At 46.8% G+C, this 22,382-nt stretch overlaps 1 protein-coding gene across 1 annotated transcript in view; it reads right to left on the bottom strand.

Moving 5' to 3' along the window:
* Positions 1–22,382, bottom strand: part of lama3 (laminin, alpha 3) — a 511,887-nt gene that overhangs the window by 367,439 nt on the left and 122,066 nt on the right. Inside the window, exon 3 of the mRNA XM_070889172.1 lies at positions 18,811–18,928. Within this exon, the coding sequence (XP_070745273.1) occupies positions 18,811–18,928 (118 nt within the window). The remainder of the gene's footprint in view (positions 1–18,810; positions 18,929–22,382) is intronic.

Here is a 22,382-nt window from a genome sequence, read left to right on the forward strand (position 1 = left end):
CCATTCAATTAGATCACAGCTGATCTGTACCTTAACTCCATCTACTTGCCTTGGCTCAGTAACCCTCAATACTCTGACCCAACAAAAATCTATCGATCTCAGCTTTGATATTTTCAACGGACCCCCCCCCCCAGTCTCAACAGCTTTATGGGGACTAGTATTCCAGATTTCCATTGCCCAGTTCCAATTCCAGTGGATTATTTGGGATAACAGGCAGCAGAATGCCCTCAGCCGACAACTCGCATCGCGTCAGTGCATGTACCTTGGACATTCCGGACAACTGGTAGTTAATGCGTCAATATATTAAAAACTTGCTCTCAATCATCTTTACAATACTGCGTATCCATTTTGATTGATTATATGGAGAATAATAACTGTATGGAAGTGATTACAAGGTACTAATCTTGTTTTGTGGTTAACATGATATTTATAAACAATGGCCCCAAATTTCCCCAGCCGCTTAAGCGGCTTATCTCGATGTGGTGCACTGACTTCCTGGAGGAGAAAAAGTGCCAAAAATCTACCTGTGAATTTGGCTGCTCCCTCATCGTCCACATCCCTCGGCCTCGCGCAGCAGAGTGTGAGGGTGGGGGGGGGGCAGAGCTTTGGCCACGCTTGCTCAGCGCAGCCGGCAGGGGGGGCAGGGCTTGGGCCGGCAGGGGCACGCATGACCGTTTGAGCGTGCACGCATGCGCAATGGGCGCTTCAGTCTGCGCGCATGCGCAGGAAGCTTGGCAATCGGCCAATTAAAGGGAGAGCGTCCTCAGAATAAGTGGCTATGGAGCATATATAAAGGTGAAGTCTGAATATTGATTTTTGTGTGGCTGAGGGAGTGGAAAGGAGTGCTGGATAGGTGGAAGAGAGGTGTAAATGTGATCTTTGAACATTACCTGCGCTGATGTCCAATAGACGAATGGCGCAAGAGCGTGCAAGAAGAACCAAGAATTTCCTCCATGAGGAAGTGGAGAAATTAGTGACGGTTATTGAGAAGAAATGGTTGGAGCTGGATATCAGCAAGAGTGGTCCGTCAAAGGTCTCCCCCAAGGAAATGAGGAAAAGGTGGAACCTCATTGCTGAAGAATTTTCCGCTGGGGTCAACACTGCAAGATCTGGAAGCCAGTGCAAGAAGAAATGGCAGGACGTTGGTCACGTAGTGAGTGTAAGTAATATCTTCATCTTTAAATTGAATTGCAGTGGAAAATGTGACCATCTGTATGTGTCCCACCCATCAGAAGCGCACCATGTCTGACAATTTATATTTTCATCTTTGCAGAAGAAATTGGCCCACCACAAGAGGGAGAGAACTAGAACAGGAGGAGGGCTGCCAAATCTGCACCAACTGACACCCCTGGAACAGAGGGTTGCTGCCTTGCTGAGTCGCACCGGCAGAAAAAGAATCAGCTCTGCACAAGCTAGACCCACACGCGAGGGTGAGGGTGAGTCATTAAAATGCATCATGGCCCTTCAAATCAACCTGCTGACTGGCCTGCTACGCGTGAGACTACTCATGCCACCCATCCTGCCCCCCACCTATGCTGCTAACCATTTGACTGTTGTGTTGTCTTCTGCAGAAGAAGATGACACTCCTCAAGATCCTGAGCATCCAGATGCGTGCGCTCCAGACCAAGGCGGGTGGAGGGAGGAGGGGTCCATAGAAATGTGTGCTCAGGAGAATGCTGACCGCGATATCGATCGGGACCCATCACAGGGCATCACACTGCCAAAACCCTCCATTAGCTCCTCGGCAACCTTCCATGGGTTCACACCTTCCGAGGTCACGGGTCCGAGTGGCAGTCAGGAAATGCATCTTGGGACACCCAGTGCCACACCATCCCAGCCTGCGCCTCGCACTGGAGGGGTGCCACTAGGTAGACCCACGGCAAGGGGAAGGAGAAGCCAACTAGTCTTTCCTGAGAGGCAGCCCTCAGCAGAAGTAAATCAGGTTTTTTCATTGGGTGAGGAGACCAATGCCCTCACAAGATCACTCATGGCAGCGGTCACTGGGGTGCGTGATGAGGTCGCCACACTATCGGGTGAAATCTCTGCACTAAGATGGGAACTGAGGGTGGGCATTGCAGAGGGTGTGCAGACGATGGCAAATGCCATGAGGGAGCTGGCTTCTGCAATAAGGGCACAAAGTCCGGAGACTCTCCACTTCACTCCACGCACCAGCCACCGGTCAGACCCATCTGGGCCCCAAACCGCCCCCCCCCACCACCATCACCGACCCTATAAGGAAGTGCACTTTCCCCGAGATGTGGGTGGGGGATGGGTGCAGACTTTTTTTCCCGCTGTGGATGTTGTTATTGTTTGTATCATTGACGTGCACTGTAAAATTCACAATAAAAAATATTTTGCATCCAAACTGAATCATCCTCCATTAGGACCACGAAATATTTAGGGTCAACTGTAAAAAGTTAAAATCCCTCACCCCTACAGTCATGCATGCCTGCCGCCCCTAGCCCTGGCGGAAGGGATAGCCAGTGCGTTCTGCAGTCGGCAAGGTAGGACTGCTCTATTTTCAGTAGCTGATTTATCTTTCATTTATTTGTGGTGATGTTGTGCAGCTGTTGTGTTGAAGATGTTGTACTGTTGTGCTGATGTTGTGAAGGTCTTTAGAGTTTTGGAATCCTCTAACTCACCTCCCCCACCCCCCGCCCCCCTATCTCTGGCTACCTGCGCTGATTTCTTAAATGTAGGTAAGGTTTTTCTGTGCCTACAAAAGTGGCCACATACACTGGCCTAACTTAGTTTGGAGTAACTTTCAGGTGGCCAAATTTGCTTCTATGTCCAAAACAGGTGTAAGTGGCTGGTCACGCCCCCTTTTGGAGAAAAAAATACCAAACTAAAACAAAACCTAACTAACTGACTTACATTGGAGCAAGTTAAATGGGGAAATTTGCGATTTTTAAGTTACTCCAAAAAAAACCTACTTGCTACAAAAAAAGCGGGGAAACTCTTGGGGAAATTTGAGCCCCATAAGAGCACAGCTTAAACACTGACATGTAATTATAACCTTGAAATCAGTCCAAGGTATCTATCATACTTATAGTATAGTCCTTAGCGTCCTCAACCAGGCCAACATCCCCAGCATTGAAGCACTGACCACACTTGATCAGCTCTGTTGGGCAGGCCACATTGTTCGCATGCCAAACACAAAACTTCCAAAGCAAGCGCTCTACTCAGAACTCCTTCACGGCAAGCGAGCCAAAGGTGGGCAGAGGAAACGTTTCAAGGACACCCTCAAAGCCTCCCCACCGACACCTGGGAGTCCCTGGCCAAAGACCCCCCTAAGTGGAGGAAGTGCATCCGGGAGGGCGCTGAGCACCTCGAGTCTCATCGCCGAGAGCATGCAGAAACCAAGCGCAGGCAGCGGAAGGAGCGTGCGGCAAACCAGTCCCACCCTCCCTTTCCCTCAACCACTGTCTGTCCCACCTGTGACGGGGACTGTGGCTCTCGTATTGGACTGTTCAGCCACCTAAGGACTCATTTTTAGAGTGGAAGCAAGTCTTCCTCGATTCCGAGGGACTGCCTATGATGATGATGATGATGATGATTGGCTGTAAACTTTATCGGGGTAATTTTGTTCCACTTTGGGGTCTTTTTCTTCTTGGCAGCTCTCAAAGTGAACATAGACAGCCAATGCACTCTGTGTCATTGGCGCAGAAACATGGAATAATAACGTTTTACAGCACAGAAGGAGGCCATTCAGCCTAATGTACGAATGTTGTCTCTGAAAGAGCTTTCTATTTAGTCTCAATCTGCTGCCCTTTCCCCACAGCGTTGAGCAAGAAAATCTAGTACTGAGGGAGTACTCCACTGTCGGAGGTGCCGTCTTTTGGATGAATCGTTAAACCGAGGATCCATCTGCCCTCTCAGATCCCATGGCATTATTTCGAAGAAGAGCAAGCGAGTTATCTCCGGTGTCCTGGCCATTACCTCCCATATCCTTCCATCCGCATCACTAACCTACAGAGGATAGAGGTACGCGGAGTCAGAGGAAATGTATTAGCATGGATCGAGAATTGGCTGGCGAACAGAAAGCAGAGAGTCGGGATAAATGGGTCCTTTTCGGGTTGGAAATCGGTGGTTAGTGGTGTGCCACAGGGATCGGTGCTGGGACCACAACTGTTTACAATATACATAGATGACCTGGAAGAGGGGACAGAGTGTAGTGTAACAAAATTTGCAGATGACACAAAGATTAGTGGGAAAGCGGGTTGTGTAGAGGACACAGAGAGGCTGCAAAGAGATTTAGATAGGTTAAGCGAATGGGCGAAGGTTTGGCAGATGGAATACAATGTCGGAAAATGTGAGGTCATCCACCTTGGGAAAAAAAACAGTAAAAGGGAATATTATTTGAATGGGGAGAAATTACAACATGCTGTGGTGCAGAGGGACCTGGGGGTCCTTGTGCATGAATCCCAAAAAGTTAGTTTGCAGGTGCAGCAGGTAATCAGGAAGGCGAATGGAATGTTGGCCTTCATTTCGAGAGGGATGGAGTACAAAAGCAGGGAGGTCCTGCTGCAACTGTATAGGGTATTCGTAAGGCCGCACCTGGAGTACTGCGTACAGTTTTGGTCACCTTACTTAAGGAAGGATATACTAGCTTTGGAGGGGGTACAGAGACGATTCACTAGGCTGATTCCGGAGATGAGGGGGTTACCTTATGATGATAGATTGAGTAGACTGGGTCTTTACTCGTTGGAGTTCAGAAGGATGAGGGGTGATCTTATAGAAACATTTAAAATAATGAAAGGGATAGACAAGATAGAGGCAGAGAGGTTGTTTCCACTGGTAGGGGAGACTAGAACTAGGGGGCACAGCCTCAAAATACGGGGGAGCCAATTTAAAACCGAGTTGAGAAGGAATTTCTTCTGCCAGAGGGTTGTGAATCTGGAATTCTCTGCCCAAGGAAGCAGTTGAGGCTAGCTCATTGAATGTATTCAAGTCACAGATAGATAGATTTTTAACCAATAAAGGAATTAAGGGTTATGGGGAGCGGGTGGGTAAGTGGAGCTGAGTCCACGGCCAGATCAGCCATGATCTTGTTGAATGGCGGAGCAGGCTCGAGGGGCTAGATGGCCTACTCCTGTTCCCAATTCTTATGTTCTTATGTTCTTAAACCAGATTATCTGGGCATTATGACATTGCTGTTTGTGGGAGCTTGCTGTGCACAAATTGGCTGCCGCGTTGCCTACATTACAACAGTGACTACACTGCAAAAGTAATGAATTGGCTGTAAAGCGCTTTGGGACATCCTGAGGTTATGACAGGTGCTATTTAAATGCCAAGTCTTTCTTTTTAAATGACTTTGTACATTTTATTTTTCAAATATTAATCAACTTTCCAATTAAAAGCTCTTCTGGATTATGTTTCTGGTGGCTATTTCATGTCCTAACAAACCTCTGCGTAAAAATAAACATTCTCCTAGTCTCTCCCTTCATTCTTCATTGGCTATGAAGCACTTTCGGACATAATGAAGGTATGCCCTCGAGTTATAGACTCACTGATCTATGGAAATAAGTTTCTCCTGATTTACTTTATCAAAGCTCGCATTGTTCTCCTTAGAGCAGAGAAGGTTAAGGAGTGATTTAATAAATGTGTTCAAAATCATGAAGGGTTTGGCTAGAGTAAATAAGGAGAAACTGCTTGCACTAACAGACAGGTCGGTAACCAGAGGAAACAGATTTAAGGTAACTGGCAAAAGAACCAGAGGGGGAGATGAGGAGAATGTGTTTACGCAGCGAGTGTTTTGATCTGGAATGCACTGCCTGAAAGGAAATTGGGTGAATACTTGAAGGGGAAAGTTTTCAGGGCTATGGGGAAAGGGGAAGTGCGTGGGACTAATTGGATAGCTGTTTCAAAGAGCTAGCACAGGCACAATGTGCTGTATCATGATTCTATGAAAACTGATCAACATTTTGAATACCTTTATTAGAGTGGAGAAAGATTTACAAGGATGGTACCAGAACAGAGAGATTACAGTTTTTCGGAAAGATTGAACAGGTTAGAGGATAGAGACGACTTAGAGGAGACCTGATAGAGGTCTTCAAAATTACGAATGAGTTGGACAGGATAGACATGGAGAGAAGATGGTTGATGGATGTTTTTGTGACTGGAAGGATGTTTCCAGTGGGGTTTTGCAGGGCTCAGTACTGGGTTCCTTGCTTTTTGTGGCATACATCAACGATTTAGATTTGAATATAGGGAGTATGATGAAGAAGTTTGCAGACGATACTAAAATTGGCTGTGTGGTTGATAATGAAGAGGAAAGTCATGGGCTGCAGGAGGATATCAATCTACTGGTCAGGTGGGCAGAGCAGTGGCAAATGAAATTTAATTCGGAGAAGTGTGAGGTGATGCACTTTGGGAGGGCTAATAAGGAAAGGGTATACACATTAAGCGGTAGGCCACTTAATAGTGTAGATGAACAAAGGGACCTTGGAGTGCTTGTCCACAGATCCCTGAAAGTAGCAGGCCAGTTGGATAAGGTGGTTAAGAAGGCATACAGAATGCTTGCCTTTATTGGCCAAGGCATAGAATATAAGAGCAGGGAGGTTATGCTTAAATTGTATAATACTTTGGTTGGGCCACATCTGGAGTACTGCGTGCAGTTCTGGTCTCCATATTATAGGAAGGATGTGATTGCACTGGAGAGGGTGCAGAGTAGATTTACTAGGATGCTGCTTGGAATGGAGAATCTTAGCTATGAGGACAGATTGGATAGGTTGGGTTTGTTCTCATTGGAGCAGAGGAGGTTGAGAGGAGACCTCATTGAGGTGTACAAAATATTGAGGGGCCTGGACATAATGGATAGTAATGGTCTATTTCCATTAGTGGAGGGGGCTATTATGAGGGGGCATAGTTTGTGGAAGGTCTAGAGGGGATTTGAGGGGGGGCTTCTTTACGCAGTGGGTTGTGGGGATCTGGAACTCGCTGCCTGGAAGAGTGGTGGATGCAGAAATCCTCACCACTTTTAAGAGATGGTTGGATGGGCACTTAAAGTGCAGTAACCTGCAGGGTTACGGACCTAGAGCTGGTAATTGGGATTAGACTGGATGACCTTTTGTTGGACGGCGTAGCTATAATGATAAGTACTGCAGGGAATCGAATACGGCCAGGGTGATCTTCTGGACTAGTTTTGATCGCCTGGATGGGTCGGAGAGGAATTTTCCCAGACTTTTTTCCCCAATTGGCCTGGGTTTTTATCTGGTTTTTGCTTCTGCCAGGAGATCACATGGCTCCGGTTGGGGTGGAGTGTAGAATGTTTCAGTGTAAGGGGTGTCGCAGTTGTGTGGGGCGGACTGGTTGGGCCGGGTGCTCTTTACCTTTCCGCCATTGTTCATTGTTCATACGTTTATATGTAACCTTCAGGGCTGCTGACCGAGGGCCGTGCGGCTCTTTGTCGGCTGGCGCGGACACGATGGGCCGGAATGGCCTCCTTCTGCGCTGTAGATTTCTATGTTTCTAAGAGGTTTCTGTTGTGTATCTGTAAAGCATGCACTCCCATGTTCCGCCACCAGGGAGCTCATCCCCTGAAGTTCCAAGGGATCCCAGCATCCATTGGGAGCACTGTATATAAGCCGGCCCCTAAGGCCTGTTCCTCATTCTGGAGTGTCTTATTAAAGACTAAGTTCACTGTTACTTTAACCTCCCTGTGTACAGTCTCATCTGTGTTAGGAACACAATAACTGGCGACGAGAATACGAATCCAGCTCAAAGATGCAGCAAACTGTGGGCATCCTGGAGAAGTTCTCGGAGGGTGAGGACTGGGAAGCCTATGTCGAACGGCTAGACCAGTACTTTGTAGCCAACGAGCTGGACGGAGAAGGAAGCACTGCAAAAAGGAGAGCGGTCCTCCTCACAGTCTGCGGGGCACTGACCTACAGCCTCATGAAGAATCTTCTGGCTCCGGTGAAACCCACAGATAAGTCGTATGAGGAGCTGTGTACACTGGTTCAGGAGCATCTTAACCCGAGGGAGAGCGTGCTGATGGCGAGGTATCGGTTCTACACGTGCCAGCGATCTGAAGGTCAGGAAGTGGCGAGCTACGTCGCCGAGCTAAGGCGACTTGCAGGACAGTGTGAGTTTGATGGCTACCTGGAGCAGATGCTCAGAGACTTTTTTGTACTGGGCATTGGCCATGAGACCATCCTACGAAAACTTTTGACTGTAGAGACACCGACCCTCAGTAAGGCCATTGCGATAGCACAGGCGTTTATGTCCACCAGTGATAACACCAAACAAATCTCTCAGCACACAAGTGCTAGCAATGTTCATAAATTAACTGGAACTGAGTTTGCGAGCAGAAATGTACAGGGCAGAACCCACGAGTCTGCAACTGCCAGCAGGCCTCAGATGACCCAGATGACTCAGAGTCCCCAACAAAGGATGAATGCAAGGCAATTCACACCTTGTTGGAGTTGTGGAGGCTTCCATTCAGCCTATTCATGCCGCTTCAAAGGGTATGTTTGCAAGAGCTGTGGAACAATGGGGCACTTCCAACGAGCTTGCAAATGAGCTGCAAGCTCTGCAAAAGCTGCTAAGCACCACTTGGCAGAGGAAGATCGGTCCATGGTGGATCAAAGCAATTTCGAGCCTCAGAGAGAGGAGGCAGATGCTGAAGTACACGGGGTGCACACATTTTCAACAAAATGTCCACCTATAATGCTAAACATTACCCGTAGCCATGGAACTGGAGACTGGCGCTAGCCAATTCATCATGAGAAAAAGGATATTTGCAACAAGGCACTCAGACCAGCCCTGAGCCCCATCCACACGAAACTGAGAACGTACACCAAAGAGCTTATCACTGTCCTGGGCAGCGCCATGGTCAAGGTCACCTACAAGGGCACGGTGCACGAACTGCCACTCTGGATTGTCCCGGGCAATGGCCCCATACTGTTTGGAAGGAGCTGGCTGGGCAAAATCCGAGCGCTATCCCATGTCTATGAGGCCTCATGTACCCAGGTTCTGAACAAATTTCCTTCCCTTTTTGAGCCAGGCATTGGAAATTTTTCCGGGGCGAAGGTGCGAATCCACTTGGTCCCAGAGGCACGACCCATTCACCACAAGGCGCGAACGGTACCTCACATGATGAGGGAGAGAGTGGAAATCGAGCTGGACAGGCTGCAACGCAAGGGCATCAACTCCCCAGTGGAATTCAGCGAGTGGGCCAGCCTGATTGTTCCAGTACTCAAAAGTGATGGCACGGTCAGTAGTTGCGGCGATTATAAAGTAACTATTAATCGTTTCTCGCTACAGGACCAATACCCGCTACCTAAAGCAGACGACCTATGTGCGACGGTGGCAGGAGGCAAGACGTTCACCAAGCTCGACCTGACTTCGGCCTACATGACGCAGGAGCTGGAGGAGTCTTCGAAGGGCCTCACCTGCATCAACACGCACAAGGGACTGTTCATCTGCAACAGATGCCTATTTGGAATTCAGTCGGCTACAGCGATCTTCCAGAGAAACATGGAGAGCCTACTCAAGTCGGTACCACACACGGTGGTCTTTCAGGACAACATATTGATCATGGGTCGGGACACCGTCGAGCACCTACAAACCTGGAGGAGGTCCTCCAGCAATTGGATCGCGTAGGGCTGCGGCTGAAGAGGCCGAAATGTGTTTTCATGGCAACAGAAGTGGAGTTTTTGGGGAGAAAGATCGCGGCGGACGGCATTCGGCCCACAGACGCCAAGACAGAGGCTATCAGGAACGCGCCCAGGCCACGGAACGTCATAGAGCTGCAGTCATTCCTGGGACTCCTCAACTATTTTGGTAACTTCCTACCGGGGTTAAGCACCCTTTTTGAGCCCCTACATGTGTTATTGCGCAAAGGTGAGAACTGGGTATGGGGAAAAAAACAAGTAATTGCTTTTGAGAAAGCCAGAAACATTTTATGCTCCAACAAGCTGCTTGTATTGTATAACCCGTGTAAAAGACTTGTGTTAGCCTGTGACACGTCGTCGTACGGAGTCGGGTGTGTATTACAACAAGCTAACGTTGCGGGGAAGTTGCAACCTGTCGCCTATGCTTCCAAGAGCTTGTCTAAGGCCGAGAGGGCCTACAGCATGATTGAGAAAGAGGCATTAGCGTGTGTGTTCGGGGTAAAGAAAATGCATCAGTGCCTGTTTGGCCTCAAATTTGAGCTGGAAACCGATCACAAGCCCCTCATATCCCTGTTCACTGAAAACAAGGGGATAAATACTAATGCCTCAGCCCGCATACAAAGGTGGGCACTCGCGCTACCAGTGTATAACTATACCATCTGCCACAGGCCAGGCACCGAGAACTGTGCGGATGCTCTCAGTCGGCTACCATTGCCCACCACGGGGGTGGAAATGGCGCAGCCTGCAAACTTGTTGATGGTGGCGCAGCCCGCAGACTTGTTGATGGTCATGGAAGCGTTTGAAAATGATAAATCACCTGTCACGGCCCGCCAGATTAGGACTTGGACCAGCCAAGATCCTCTGCTGTCCCGAGTAAAAAACTGTGTACTGCATGGGAGCTGGGCCAGCATCCCCGTTGAAATGCAAGAGCTAATCAAGCCGTTCCAGCGGTGAAAGGACGAGCTGTCCATTCAGGCAGACTGCCTGTTGTGGGGTAACCGCGTAGTGCTACCAAAAAAGGGCAGGGAGACGTTCATCTCGGATCTCCACAGCACACACCCGGGTATAGTAATGATGAAAGCGATAGCCAGATCCCACGTGTGGTGGCCTGATATCGACTCTGACTTCGAGTCCTGTGTACGGCAATGCAGAGTATGTGCTCAGTTGAGCAACACGCCTAGAGAGGCACCACTAAGTTTGTGGTCCTGGCCCTCCAGACCATGGTCGAGGATCCATGTAGACTATGTGGGCCCGTTTCTCAATAAAATGTTCCTGGTGGTGGTGGATGCTTTTTCAAAATGGATTGAGTGTGAAATAATGTCTGGAAGCACCGCCACCGCCACCATTGAAAGCCTGAGGGGAATGTTTGCCACCCACGGCCTGCCTGACTTACTGGTCACTGACAATGGGCCATGTTTCACCAGTGCCGAATTTAAAGAATTTATGTCCCGCAATGGGATCGAACATGTCACCTCGGACCCGTTTAAACCAGCCTCCAATGGGCAGGCAGAGTGGGCAGTACAAACCATCAAACAGAGCCTTAAACAAGTCACAGAAGGCTCACTCCAATCCCGCCTGTCCCGAGTACTGCTCAGCTACTGCACATGACCCCACTCGCTCAGAGGGGTGCCCCCGGCTGAGCTACTCATGAAAAGGACACTTAAAACCAGACTCTCGCTGGTTCACCCCAACCTGCATGATCAGGTAGAGAGCAGGCGGCAGCAACAAAATGTAAACGATGGTCGCGCCACTGTGTCACGGGAAATTGATCTGAATGACCCTGTGTATGTGCTAAACTATGGACATGGTCCCAAGTGGATCGCGGGCACAGTGATAGCTAAAGAAGGGAATAGGGTGTTTGTAGTCAAACTAGACAATGGACAAATTTGCAGAAAGCACCTGGACCAAACGAGGATACGGTTCACAGACTGCCCTGAACAACCCACAGCAGACACCGCCTTTTTCGAGCCCACAACACACACCCAAAGGATCAACGACACCACGCCGGACCAGGAAATCAAACCCATCACACCCAACAGCCCAGCAAGGCCAGGCTTACCCAGCAGCCCTGCAGGGCCAACAACACGCCAGCCCAGCGAGGGCACAGCCAACACACCAGAACAGACATTTGTACCGAGGCGGTCCACCAGGGAAAGAAAGGCTCCCGACCGCCTCACCTTGTAAATAGTTTTCACTTTGACTTTGGGGGGGGAGTGATGTTGTGTATCTGTAAAGCATGCACTCCCATGTTCCGCCGCCAGGGAGCTCATCCCCTGAAGTGTATATAAGCCGGCCCCTAAGGCCTGTTCCTGACTCTGGAGTGTCTTATTAAAGACTGAGGTCACTGTTACTTTAATCTCCCTGTGTGCAGTCTCATTTGTGTTAGGAACACAATAGTTTCCACTTGTGGGGGAATCCAAAACTTGGGGCCATCAATACAAGATAGTTACTAATAAATCCAATAGGGAAATATGGAGAAAGCTTTTTACTCAAAGAGTGATTAGAATGTGGAACTTGCTGCCACAGGAAGTGGTTGAGGCAAATAGCTTAGATGCTTTCAAAAGGAATCGAGACAAGTACATGAGAGAAAAGGGAATAGAGAGATATGCTGAAAGGCGACATGAGAGAGATGGAATGGGAGGAGGCTCGAGTGGAGTATAAACACCAGCACAGACTAGTCGGGCCGAATGGCTGTTTCTGTCCTGTATATTATATGTAATTCAATCTAATTCTAGATCTCCTCTTAACCTCTTTCTTCTAAAGAAAAATGTATGAAGGTGTTATTCAGAAGAATGAGAGGTGATCTTATCGAAACGTATAAGATTATGAGGGGGCTTGACAAGGTGGATGCAGAGAGGATGTTTCCACTGATGGGGGAGTCTAGAACTATGGGGCATGGTCTTAGAATAAGGGGCCACCCATTTAAAACTGAGAGGAGGAGAAATTTCTTCTCTCAGAGGGTTATAAATCTGTGGAATTCGCTGCCTCAGAGAGCTGTGGAGGCTGGGACATAGATTAAATTTAAGACAGAAATAGTTTCTTAAACGATAAGGGGATAAGGGGTTATGGGGAGCGGGCAGGGAAATGGACCTGAGTCCATAATCAGATCAGCCATGATCTTATTAAATGGCGGAGTAGGCTCGAGGGGCTGTATGGCCTACTCCTGCTCCTATTTCTTATGTTCTTATGTTCTTATGGCAGGACAAGTTGCGAAGGCTGTTCATAAAGAACACGGGATTCTTGACTGTAACTAGAGGCATGGGGCACAAAAGCAAGGAAGTTATTCTAAACGTTTATAAAATGCTGGTTAGGCCTCAGCTGGACTATTGGCCGGAATCTATATAAATATAAAAACAGATAGTAAGAGTTTCTACAGGTATATAAAAAGGAAGAGAGTAGCTAAAGTAAACATCGGTCCTTTAGAGGATGAGACTGGGGAATTAATAATAGGGAACAAGGAAATGACAGACTTTGAACACATATTTTGTATCGGTCTTCATGGTAGAAGACACTAAAAACATCTCAATAATGGATAATCAAGGGGCTATAGGGAGAGAGGAACTTAAAACAATCACTATCACTAAATAAAAAGTACTTGGTAAAATAATGGGATTAAAGGTGGACAAGTCCCCTGGACCTGATGGCTTGCATCCTAGGGTCTTAAAAAAAGTGGCTGCAGACATAATGGATGCATTGGTTGTAATCTACCAAAATTCCCTGGATTCTGGAGAGGTCCCAGCGGATTGGAAAACTGCAAATGTAATGTCCCTATTTAAAAAAGGAGGGAGACAGAAAGCAGGAAACTATAGACCAGATAACCAAACATCTGTCATTATTAAGGAAGCAGTAGCAGGACATTTGGGAAAGCAGAGTCAGCATGGTTTTATGAAAGGGAAATCATGTTTGACAAATTTGCTGGAGTTCTGTGAGGATGTAATGAGCAGGGTGGATAAGGGGGAACCAGAGGCTGGGGCCTCAACTATTTACAATCTACTTTAATGACTTGGATGAAGGGACCGAGTGTAATGTGGCCAAGTTTGCTGATGATACAAAGATGGATGGGAAAGCAAATTGTGAGGAGGACACAAAAAAATCTGCAAAGTGATATAGACAGGCTAAGTGAGTGGACAAACATTTGGCAGATGGAGTATAATGTGGGAAAGTGTGAGGTTATCCACTTTGGTAGGAAAAATAAAAAAGCTAATTATTATTTAAATGGAGAGACATTACAAAATGTTGCAATACAGAGCGACCTGGGGGTCCTTGTGCATGAAACACAAAGTAGTCTGCAGGTACAGGAAGTGATCAGGAAGGCAAATGGAATGTTGGCTTTTATTGCAAAAGGGATGGAGTATAAAAGCAGAGAAGTCCTGCTACAACTGTACAGGGTATTGGTGAGACCACACCTGGAGTACTGCATACAGTTTTGGTCTCCGTACTTCAGGAGGGATATACTTGCATTGGAGGCAGTTCAGGGAAGAATCACTCGGTTGATTCCTGAGATGAGGGGGTTGACTTATGAAGAAAGGTTGAGTAGGTTGTGCCTATACTCATTGGAGTTTATAAGAATGAGAGGTGATCTTATTGAAACATATAAGATACTGAGGGGGCTCGACAAGGTAGATGCAGAGAGGATGTTTCCTGCCGTGGGGGAATCTAGAACTAGGGGACTATGGGCTAGATTTTACACTTTTGTGATTTTTTTGCCCAAAAAAGAATGTTATTTCTAGCATGGGCAGTAAAAATAGGTTTTCAGATCGCCAGCTTCCCGCCCATTCTCAAAGCATCTCGTCTCCATTTTTGAAATTGGGCGTTACCGCGAGCGATATGAAATGGGCAGTAGTGTTAAATCTCGCTGACCTTCTGCCGTAAAGTGTCGCCGTCCTTAGCAATGGCATGGCAACGCTCGATTCCCGCGATTCAGGAGGTCAAGGGTCATCATGACATGCGCAGAAGATGAGACAGAGAGGGAGCTGAGAGGGATTGAAAGCGTGTGTGGGTGTGGTGTGTTTGCTTGTTTGGTTGCTGTGGGAGGCACGAGGGAGATTCACCAGCAGCAAAAAGCCTACTAAGCACCAAGAACATAGTTGGCAACGAGTTTTTGGCTAATAAAAAAGATATAACATGGAAGGGATGGTGGAGGCCCTGGAGTTGGTAGCCAGGAACATTGGTGGCAGAGGGCTCCCAATGGTCCCGGAGTATGGCACTGCACCCCAAGGTGCCGCAGCCCCATTACCAACCACACGAGAGCCAGGAGCAACATCTTGCTTCTGGCTCGGAGCACGTTCCCACCTCGGGACCGTCCTCTCCCGTATCCGTCCAAGTAATAGTTCGGCCATCATCTCCCCCTCCCAATGAAGCATCGCCTAAAGAGCTCCTCGGCCAGATGGCTTGGAGTCAGGAGGGGAAGGGGAAGGGGTAGAAGTGGGGAGGAGAAGCGAAGGGGAAGGGTTGGTTTTTACAAAAATACAGATGATTTCAGACAACTGTTCGGTTTAAATGTTTTTTATTTAACAAAACCTTGTTGTGTATTGGCTCAGTTGGCTGCACCGTTACATCCTGATGATTCCTTAACATCAAAGGGTATAATTACACTTGACTTCAATCAACTTAAACTTTAGCTGTCACCAAGGTGATGCCCACCATTGATGTATGACCTGCACACCCAGCAGTGTGTCAGCCTTGTAAATATCACCAACGTTCTTTCAGGCAAAGCGCTCATTGATGAGCTCCTGACGTAAGGCTCTTGCAGCTATCATGCCATCATGGGCCCTTTCATGCGGTCTACAGGGGCGCGGGGGCAAGGCTTCAGCATCAGCCTGATTGTCTGGGCTGATGTCAGCGTCCTCCTCCTCGTCCTCCTCTTCCTCTCTCTGGTGAGGTGGACTGTCAGACTCATCAGGCAATTCTTGTCCCCTCCTGATAGCCAAGCTGTGCAGCATGGAGCACACCACAACGAATTGACCTACCTGCTCAGGGTGGTATTGGAGGTTGCCTCCCGAGTGGTCCAGGCATCTAAAGCGCTGCTTAAGCACACCAATGGTTTTCTCCACGATATTGCGAGTGGCTCTGTGGCTCTCATTGTATCGCCTCTCAGCTTCGGTGTGGGTGTCACGCAGGGGGGTCATCAGCCAGGTGGCGAGGCCATATCCTTTGTCACCAAGCATCCAGCATTGCCCTTGTGACTGATTGTTAAACAAGTCAGATACAGTGCTCTCACGCAGGATGTGAGCATCATGGATGCTACCCGGAAATTTAGCATTCACTGCCAGTATAATTTGCTGGTGGTCGACAACGAGTTGGACATTCAGGGAGTGGAATCCCTTGCGGTTTCTGAAAACCTCTGCATCTTGAAAAGGTGCCCGCATCGCGATGTGCATACAGTCTATTGCTCCCTGCACCTTGGGGAAGTTTGCAATTCTGGAGCATCCTAGAGCCCTCTCACTCTGTGCCTCCCTGGAAGCTGATCAAGTCCCTCCTGCATGCGTACAGCGCTTCAGTGACCTGCCTAATGCAGCAATGTGTGGCATGCTGAGACAGTCTGCAAATATCTCCAGCTGTGGCCTGAAAAGAACCCGGCGTGTAGAACGACAGTGCCATGGTGACTTTGACCTCGACAGACAGTGCAGTACTGCTGGTGCTGGCAGGCTGAGGATCTCCCCTTATGAGCTGGCATACCTCAGTGGTAACCTCTTTGTGGAAGCGCAGTCTCCGAAGGCAGGTGGTGCAGGGCAAGTCGAGGTAAGAATGCTTGTCCCTGTACTTGCGGGGGGTGTAACGTCTGGTCCTCCTCATCAGTCTGGCACGTCTTACATTGGGCACATAATGTTGTGGAGCATACTCTCGCCCATCTCGAGTCTGCAGCATGTATTAGTCATCAAGAGAGGGTGAGAAAGGACAGGCCCCATTGCAATAGCTCTCTGTTTTCCACTGATTGGTCACAAACAATGAATGTCCCGACGAAGACACCTATTAAATTCCAATCGTTCACCGTATGATAAAGATGTTTGTACAGATGTTCACATCCCCTCCAAAGACCTCCAGAGTACATCCGAACTCTCCCGAGGTTGAAGCAGAGCAGCCTTTTAAATGATGCGACATATGATGTAGAACATGGCGTCCATAACGCTGTGATTCGTTCCGGTTAGTTCCACTTTTTCTGGGCATTTTTTTGGGTGAGCGATATTGTGGGTGATATGTGTGCGAGGTGGTGAAAGTGACGCTGGGCGATCTCATGGCCGTTAGTTTTGGCAAATGTGATTTTTCCGACAAAAAAAAGTGGGCGTTCGGTATTACTGAATCTCATAAGAACATAAGAATTAGGAACAGGAGTAGGCCATCTAGCCCCTCGAGCCTGCTCCGCCATTCAACAAGATCATGGCTGATCTGGCCGTGGACTCAGCTCCACTTACCCGCCCGCTCCCCGTAACCCTTAATTCCCTTATTGGTTAAAAATCTATCTATCGTTAATTCCGTGCGGAAACTAACGCTGGGCGATATTATGGGCGTTGATTTCGCCCATTCTGATGATTCCACCCCAAAAAAAGTGGGCGGGTGGTATTATTTTTTCCTGGCGTTATGCACATACGGAAAGTAACGCTCGTGAATAAGTTTCCGAAAAATGCCCGTCAGTTTCCATTTTGTAGCTAAATGGACGTTATATGGGTGTTATACGTAATTTCAGCGGTAAAATGGACGTTAAGTGGGTGTTAAGCATGCAAAAAACGTGGAAAATCTAGCCCCATGATGTAATCACTGACCATTTACTGAAAAATGATCAACAGCCTTTTGTCCAGCTTCATTAACATCATGGAGAGATTCTCTAACTTGAGCATTAATAGAGGTTGGAATTGGACCGTCATTCAGCAGATGGCCAACTCCTGAATCAGAACAATGCTAATACTGTACCAATCAGAGTTATAAATCAGCACTCTGTGCCCTACTGGTGACAGAAAGTGTGCTGAAACATGTCGAGTTGCTAATAAACAGAAGAGATGGACTGTAACAAAGGGCCAATTATCCTTCCTCTGTACAATCAAGGCTTCCAGTACGTTAGCTGCACTATCCAACTCGAACACTTCCTAGGTCGAACCAGCTGCAAATATACATAATAGTCATTTTGTCTGCCAATTCAATAACTAGAGACCATTGCCAATAAAAAGACTGGGAAAATGTCCACATTCGAGAAGGTCCTTGTATAATTAAAAGTAACTACAGCTTTCTCTGTCACTGTACTACTGATTTTTAAAACTGTTCTGTTTAGAATGCAGTATCTAATCAAATTAATTTACATTCTTTTACTTTGCAAAAAGAAAGAAAAATAACTTGCATTTATAAAGCGCCTTTCACAACCTCAGGACGTCCCAAAGTGTTTCACAGCCAATGAAGCACATTTGAAATGTTGTCACTGTTGTAACACAGGGAAACGCACCAGCCAATTTATGCACAGCAAGATGTCATAAACAGCAATCAGCCATTTTACTGTTAATAAGAAATGATTAAAAATAATGGAAACTGAAGATGTAAAATAAAGAGGCGGACTTTCCTCTTTATCACATTAATGATATTTTCAAGGGAAAATGTGATTAATGTATACAATGTTTGTTTAACGGGAATAAATCAGATAATGGGAAGATTTTGTGAGTAATTGTGCAAATTCACTTTGAGACGTTTTGACAGTATCAGGGCCCGCAAACATGATCTGCTTCCTCCAGTTCTAATCAATCTTGAAGAGAATAACACATATCTTTTTTTGTGCAATTTTCTAAACATGCACACACAAAAAACAAATCTATTGCAAGATTATATAGAATCATAGATTCTTACAGCACAGAAGGAGGCCATTCGGCCCATTGTGCCTGTGCTAGCTCTTTGAAAAAGCGATCCAATCAGTCCCACTCCCCCCCCGGCACTTTCCCCAGAGCTCTGCACATTTCTCCTTTTCAACTATTTACCCAATTCACTTTTGAAAGTTATTATTGAATTGGCTTCCACCACCCTTTCAGTCAGTGCATTTTCAGATCATAACAACTCGGTGCATTAAAAACAAACTTCCCTCGTCACATCTCGTATTTTAAGGCAGGATTTTATATTGGTGAAAGGAACTTGAGCTCAAACTTGAAGAACCTTCCAATTTGTAAAAGCAACAAGAAAACAAACTAAAATGCTGAGATATAACATTTGTGAGACTTACGAGCAAAGTACTGCCACGGGCTGTAGGACCTTCCAAAGTCGACCGATCTCTCAAGGGCCCAAAGGTCAGGACGTGGAGAGTTTGCAAATTTGATAAGAATATAAGCCACATGAAAGAGCTGTTAAAAAGACACATGTATTCATTAATATTGATACAACGGCACCTGCAATGACATACATTTACACTGATAGATCCATTTGCCAATCTGAAAGGGTTAGTTTTTGTGATGGTAATATGTAACATAAGAACATAAGAAATAGGAGCAGGAGTTGGCCATTCGGCCCCTTGAGCTTGCTCCGCCATTCAATCAGATCATAGAAACATAGAAACATAGAAAATAGGTGCAGGAGCAGGCCATTCAGCCCTTCTAGCCTGCACCGCCATTCAATGAGTTCATGGCTGAACATGAAACTTCAGTACCCCATTCCTGCTTTCTCGCCATACCCCTTGATTCCCCTAGTAGTAAGGACTTCATCTAACTCCCTTTTGAATATATTTAGTGAATTAGCCTCAACTACTTTCTGTGGTAGAGAATTCCACAGGTTCACCACTCTCTGGGTGAAGAAGTTTCTCCTCATCTCGGTCCTAAATGGCTTACCCCTTATCCTCAGACTGTGACCCCTGGTTCTGGACTTTCCCAACATTGGGAACATTCTTCCTGCATCTAACCTGTCTAAACCCGTCAGAATTTTAAACGTTTCCATGAGGTCCCCTCTCATTCTTCTGAACTCCAGTGAATACAAGCCCAATTGATCCAGTCTTTCTTGATAGGTCAGTCCCGCCATCCCGGGAATCAGTCTGGTGAATCTTCGCTGCACTCCCTCAATAGCAAGAATGTCCTTCCTCAAGTTAGGAGACCAAAACTGTACACAATACTCCAGGTGTGGCCTCACCAAGGCCCTGTACAACTGTAGCAACACCTCCCTGCCCCTGTATTCAAATCCCCTCGCTATGAAGGCCAACATGCCATTTGCTTTCTTAACCGCCTGCTGTACCTGCATGCCAACCTTCAATGACTGCTGTACCATGACACCCAGGTCTCGTTGCACCTTCCCTTTTCCATGGCTGATCTTCGACCTCAACTCCACTTTCCTGCACTATCCCCATATCCCTTGATTCCCTTAATATCCAAAAATGTATCAATTTCTGCCTTGAATCCCCTGGGAGGACAGACACACCAACGTTAGTGTCCTCGCTCAGGCCAATATCCCCAGCATCGAAGCACTGACCACATTCAACCAGCTCTGTTGGGCGGGCCACATCGTCCACATGCCCAACATGAGACTACCAAAGCAAGTGCTCTACTTGGAGCTTTTTCACGGCAAGCGAGCCCCAGATGGGCAGAGGAAACGTTTCAAGGACACCCTCAAAGCCTCCCTGATAAAGTGCAACATCCCCACTGACACCTGGGAGTCCCTGGCCAAAGACCGCCCTAAGTGGAGGAAGTGCATCCGGGAGGGCGCTGAGCACCTCGAGTCTCATCGCCGAGAGCATGCAGAAACCAAGCGCAGGCAGCGGAAGGAGCGTGCGGCAAACCAGTCCCACCCACCCCTTCCCTCAACCTCTGTCTGTCCCACCTGTGACAGAGACTGTAATTCCCGTATTGGACTGTTCAGTCACCTGAGAACTCACTTTTAGAGTGGAAGCAAGTCTTTTTGAGGGATTGCCTATGGTGATGATGATGAATATAATCAACAACTGAGCCTCCACAGCCCTCTGGGACAGAGAATTCCAAAAATGTCTCCTCATCTCGGTCCTAAATGGCTGACACCTTATTCTGAGATTGTGACCCCTGGTTCTAGACTCCCCAGCCAGAGGGAAACGCCTCCCTGCATCTACCCTGTCAAACCCTGAAAAAATTTTGTATGTTTCAATGAGATCATCTCTCATTCTTCTAAACTCGAGAATCTAGGCCTAGTCTACTCAATCTCTCCTCATAGGACAATCCCCCCATCCCAGGAATCAGTCTGGGGAATCCTTCTTATACTCAAATCTTCTTGTAATAAAGGCCAACATCCCATTTGCTTTAATCACTTGCTGTACCTGCAGGTTAACTTTCAGTGATTGGTGTACAAGGAACCCAGGTCCCTCTGAACACCAACATTTCCCAATCTCTCACCGTTTAAAAAATACTCTGCTTTTCTATTTTTCCTACCAAAGTGGATAACGTCACATTTCTCCACATTATATTCCATTTGCCATGTTCTTGTCCACTCATTTAGCCTGAATCCTCTTTGTATCCTCCTCACAACTTACATTCCCACCTAGCTTTGTATCATCAGCAAACTTGGATATATTACATTTGGTCCCCTCATCCAAATGATTGATACAGATTGTGAATAGCTGGGGCCCCAGCACTGATCCTTGCGGTACCCCACTAGTTACAGTCTGCCAACTCGAAAATGACCCGTTTATTCCTACTCTCTGTTTTCTGTCCATTCACCAATCCTCAATCCATGCTAGTATATTACCCCCGATCCCATGAGCACTAATTTTATTTAATAACCTCTTGTGTGACACCTTATCGAATGCCTTCAGAAAATCCAAATACACCACATCCACTGGTTCCCCCTTATTTATTTTGCTAGCTACAACCTCAAAAAAAAACTAGCAGATTTGTCAAACGTGATTTACCTTTCATAAATCCGTGGTGACTCTGCCCAATCTTATTATTTTCTCAGTGCCCTGTTACCACGTCCTTAATTATAGACTCTAGCATTTTCCCTACTACCGATGTCAGGCTAACTGGTTGGTGGTTCCCCACTTTCTCTCTCCCTCCTTTCTCAAATAGTGGGGTTACATTAGCTACCTTCCAATCTGTGCGAACCATTCTAGAATCTATGAAATTTTGGAAGATGACAACCGATGCATCCACTATCTCTATAGCCACCTCTTCCAAAACCCTAGGATGTAGGCCATCATGTCCAGGGGATTTATCGGCTTTCAGTCCCATTCATTTCTCCAGTACCATTTTTTTACTAATACTAATTTCTTTCAGTTCCTCATTCCTGCTAGACCCTTGGTTCTCCACTATTTCTGGCAAGTTTTCTGTGTCTTCTTCCATGAAGACAGACACAAAGTATTTGTTTAATTGCTCTGCCATTTCCTTATTCCCCATTATAATTTCTCTGGTCTCAATCTGTAAGGGACCCACATTTACTTTCGCTAATCTTTTCCTTTTTACATACTTATAGAAGCTTTTACAATCTGTTTTTATGTTTCTCGCTAGTTTACTCTCATATTCTATTTTCCTTTTCTTTATCAATTTCTTGGTCCTCCTTTGCTGAATTCTAAAATCCTCCCAATCCTCAGGCTTACTGCTATTTTTAGCAGCATTATAAGCCTCTTCCTTTGATCTAATATTAACTTTAACTCCTCTTGTGAGCCACGGTTAGACCACTTTTCCTATGGGGTTTTTGTGCTTTAAAGGAATGTATGCTTGTTGTAAATTATGTATTAATTCCTTAAATGCTATCCATTGTTGTTTACTGTCCTATCTTTTAATGTAGTTTCCAAATTTCCCTAAGCCAACTCGCCCCTCATACCCACGTAGTTTGCTTTGTTTAGATTTA

The sequence above is a fragment of the Pristiophorus japonicus genome, chromosome 1 (genome assembly GCF_044704955.1).
Source record: "Pristiophorus japonicus isolate sPriJap1 chromosome 1, sPriJap1.hap1, whole genome shotgun sequence".
Classification (NCBI taxonomy): Eukaryota; Metazoa; Chordata; class Chondrichthyes; family Pristiophoridae; genus Pristiophorus; species Pristiophorus japonicus.